General features: G+C 36.8%; 1 protein-coding gene across 1 annotated transcript; it reads right to left on the bottom strand.

Moving 5' to 3' along the window:
* Positions 1-1,229: 1,229 nt before the first annotated feature.
* LOC148045526 (olfactory receptor 2A12-like) lies at positions 1,230-2,254 on the bottom strand. Its single transcript, XM_087715141.1, has one exon. The coding sequence runs from the start codon at positions 2,240-2,242 to the stop codon at positions 1,304-1,306; it is 939 nt and encodes a 312-aa protein (XP_087571267.1). The 5' UTR covers positions 2,243-2,254; the 3' UTR covers positions 1,230-1,303.
* Positions 2,255-2,500: the final 246 nt, after the last annotated feature.

Raw genomic sequence — 2,500 nt, 5'->3', positions numbered from 1 at the left:
ATATGTGGGTATATGCATAATTTTGTATTTATTTATTTTGTTTAGTGTATATTAGAGGTGGAGACCCTTTGAGAGCTGCATGCAATGAAATTTCATTTTAATGTATGCCAATTAGTGTACATTCAAAGTGACAGTAAAGTTATTCTAAATCTAAGTCTAAGTCTAAGTTTATTGAGCTAGCTAGGCTATAACAAAATTCTGCAAGACTGCTTGTACTGTGCCTTCTCTTCTTTATAGACCTCAGTGTATCAAGAAAATGTTTGTCTGAGCTGCTTCTAAATATTATCTTGTTTCCCAGGATTGAAAGAATGTTTGCCCCTCTTTGCCTAGGAAATGGATCTTGCTTATTTCTGTCATGATTCTCACTTACAACCCTGTCATGATTACAACCTGGTCTTGATGGGTGTAATAATCTGAGCCTAGTTTGGGCTTAGTCTGAATCCAAACCATGGTGGAAATTAGCCTATTAAAATCACCATTGAAGTTGCTATGAGTTGCAGTTGCTATGGGTTGATGTGACATGGGAATTGCAAATGTCTCCTCTATATAATAAGGCAAAATAAAAGTTTGAATGATTTTGAGAAATAAACACAATCCACAAACTTTTTCCCCAAAGGAAATATTTATTTAACCATTCATTGCAGTGTTATACCACACTTCTCCTTAGCATGGAATATATAAAAATAATTTCATCTTATCAACGTAACAAAACAGAACATGTTAGACTCACTTGAGAGCAATTTGTCCAAACTTACTTGGTTAATTAAATGAACATGATATTAATTTTGATGTTTTAAATATATACACTATGAAATCCTAATCATTCTTATCAATCATTACTCTAAAAACACTGGGATTTAACAAATGACAGGTCAGAAGTAAAGATAGAGCATGCCCAGTCACAATTCTTCTCATAACAATTGGAGCAAATCTTTTCAGCAAAGAGAGCTTAAATGAATATTTCAATAAAAAAAACAATTTCTATTATGAAACTTGTAAAAAGTCAACATTGTTAATATGACAAATATTATGGATGAGGAAGCAAACAACTTTCAGTTAAATTCTGCCTTACCCATCTGGTGTGCAAAAATGAAAAGGCCCCTTGCAAAATCTTTACAATTTTTCTCTTTGCGCATGGCTTGAATGTAGCAAGATCTTAAATATCCACTGGTATACAATTGCATGGTTAAGACGACATAAGTCTCCAGGTTATCAATACAAAACATCAACCACGTTGAGTCTAACACATTTCCAGTTAGACCACATTTGAGGTGAACATTTCATTCTGACCTCCAATAAAATTTTAAGTCCCATGACAGACGTTGCATCTCTGCAACACTTTCACCAAGGCTCCTTTCACTTCTTTGTTCCTGAGACTGTAAATCATGGGATTGAACATGGGTGTGACAATGCTATAGAACAAGGAGATCATTTTATCCTGGTCTGGTGAATGGCTTACGCCAGGTCTCATGTACATGAACATAGCAGTTCCATAAAACAATGCTACCACAGTCATGTGGGAGGCACACGTAGAGAAAGCTTTAGACCGGCCTTGTGTGGAGCGAATCTTCAAGATGGTTATTAGAATGTGGACATATGTGATCAATATAAAGGAGAAGGGACACAAAAGAATGAGGACAGCAATGACAAACACAATGATTTCATTAATATGAGTGTCAGCACACACAAGTTTTAGCAAAACCACGATGTCACAGGAAAAGTGGTTAATGACATTTGGGCCACAATAAGGCATGTGGAGAGTATGGATTACATGCACCATTGCAAAGAGGAAGCCAAAGAGCCAGGCTGATAAAGCCAACTTGATGCAGACTTTCTGGTTCATCATGAGGGTGTAGCGCAGAGGGTAACATATGGCCACAAAGCGATCATAGGCCATGATTGCAAGGAGGATACACTCAGTAATGGCCAGGCCAAAGAAAAAGTAGATCTGAACACCACAGCCAGCAAATGAAATGGTCTTCTTTGGGAACCACAGGTTGATTAATAACTGAGGAAGGACAGTAGTTGTGTAGCAGATGTCTACAAAGGAGAGGTTACTTAAGAAGAAGTACATGGGGGTGTGGAGTTGAGGATCCAGCCAAATGAGCATCAGGATGATCACATTGCCTGTTAATGTGATGCTGTAGACAATCACAAACATCCCAAAGAGAACAAAGCGGGTCTTCAGGTCACTGGTAAGACCCACGAAGAAAAATTCTGTCACTGTTGTTTGATTCGCCATCTCTTCCTCCACTGCAATGGAAGAAACAGCTTCTCCTGTAAAATACAATGGCTTATCTTAGCAAGTATATTAATCAATGAGAGATCCTATTAGAATTTACTGCATTTGTTCACTTATATTAAAGCCAAAGAAGTAACATTTTTTTCAGCAACTCTGGTTTTCTTCATTCCTGCAAATATTACTGGAATAATTCCTACACAGCAGTATATTGTTACAAAATTTCATGGATTTCAGTTTTTGTCATTCTATTTATCTGTA

The sequence above is a fragment of the Thamnophis sirtalis genome, unplaced genomic scaffold, assembly GCF_051295495.1.
Source record: "Thamnophis sirtalis isolate CommonGarterSnake01/CBP01778 unplaced genomic scaffold, rThaSir2_p1.2 scaffold_5, whole genome shotgun sequence".
In the NCBI taxonomy this organism is placed as follows: Eukaryota; Metazoa; Chordata; class Lepidosauria; order Squamata; family Natricidae; genus Thamnophis; species Thamnophis sirtalis.
The sequence above is the reverse complement of the archived record's forward strand: the minus strand, read 5'-3'. Positions and strand labels throughout refer to the sequence as shown.

Bases quoted from the DNA above. Each gene is read 5' to 3' on its own strand.
- LOC148045526 (XM_087715141.1), bottom strand. From the start codon at position 2,242: ATGGCGAATCAAACAACAGTGACAGAATTTTTCTTCGTGGGTCTTACC.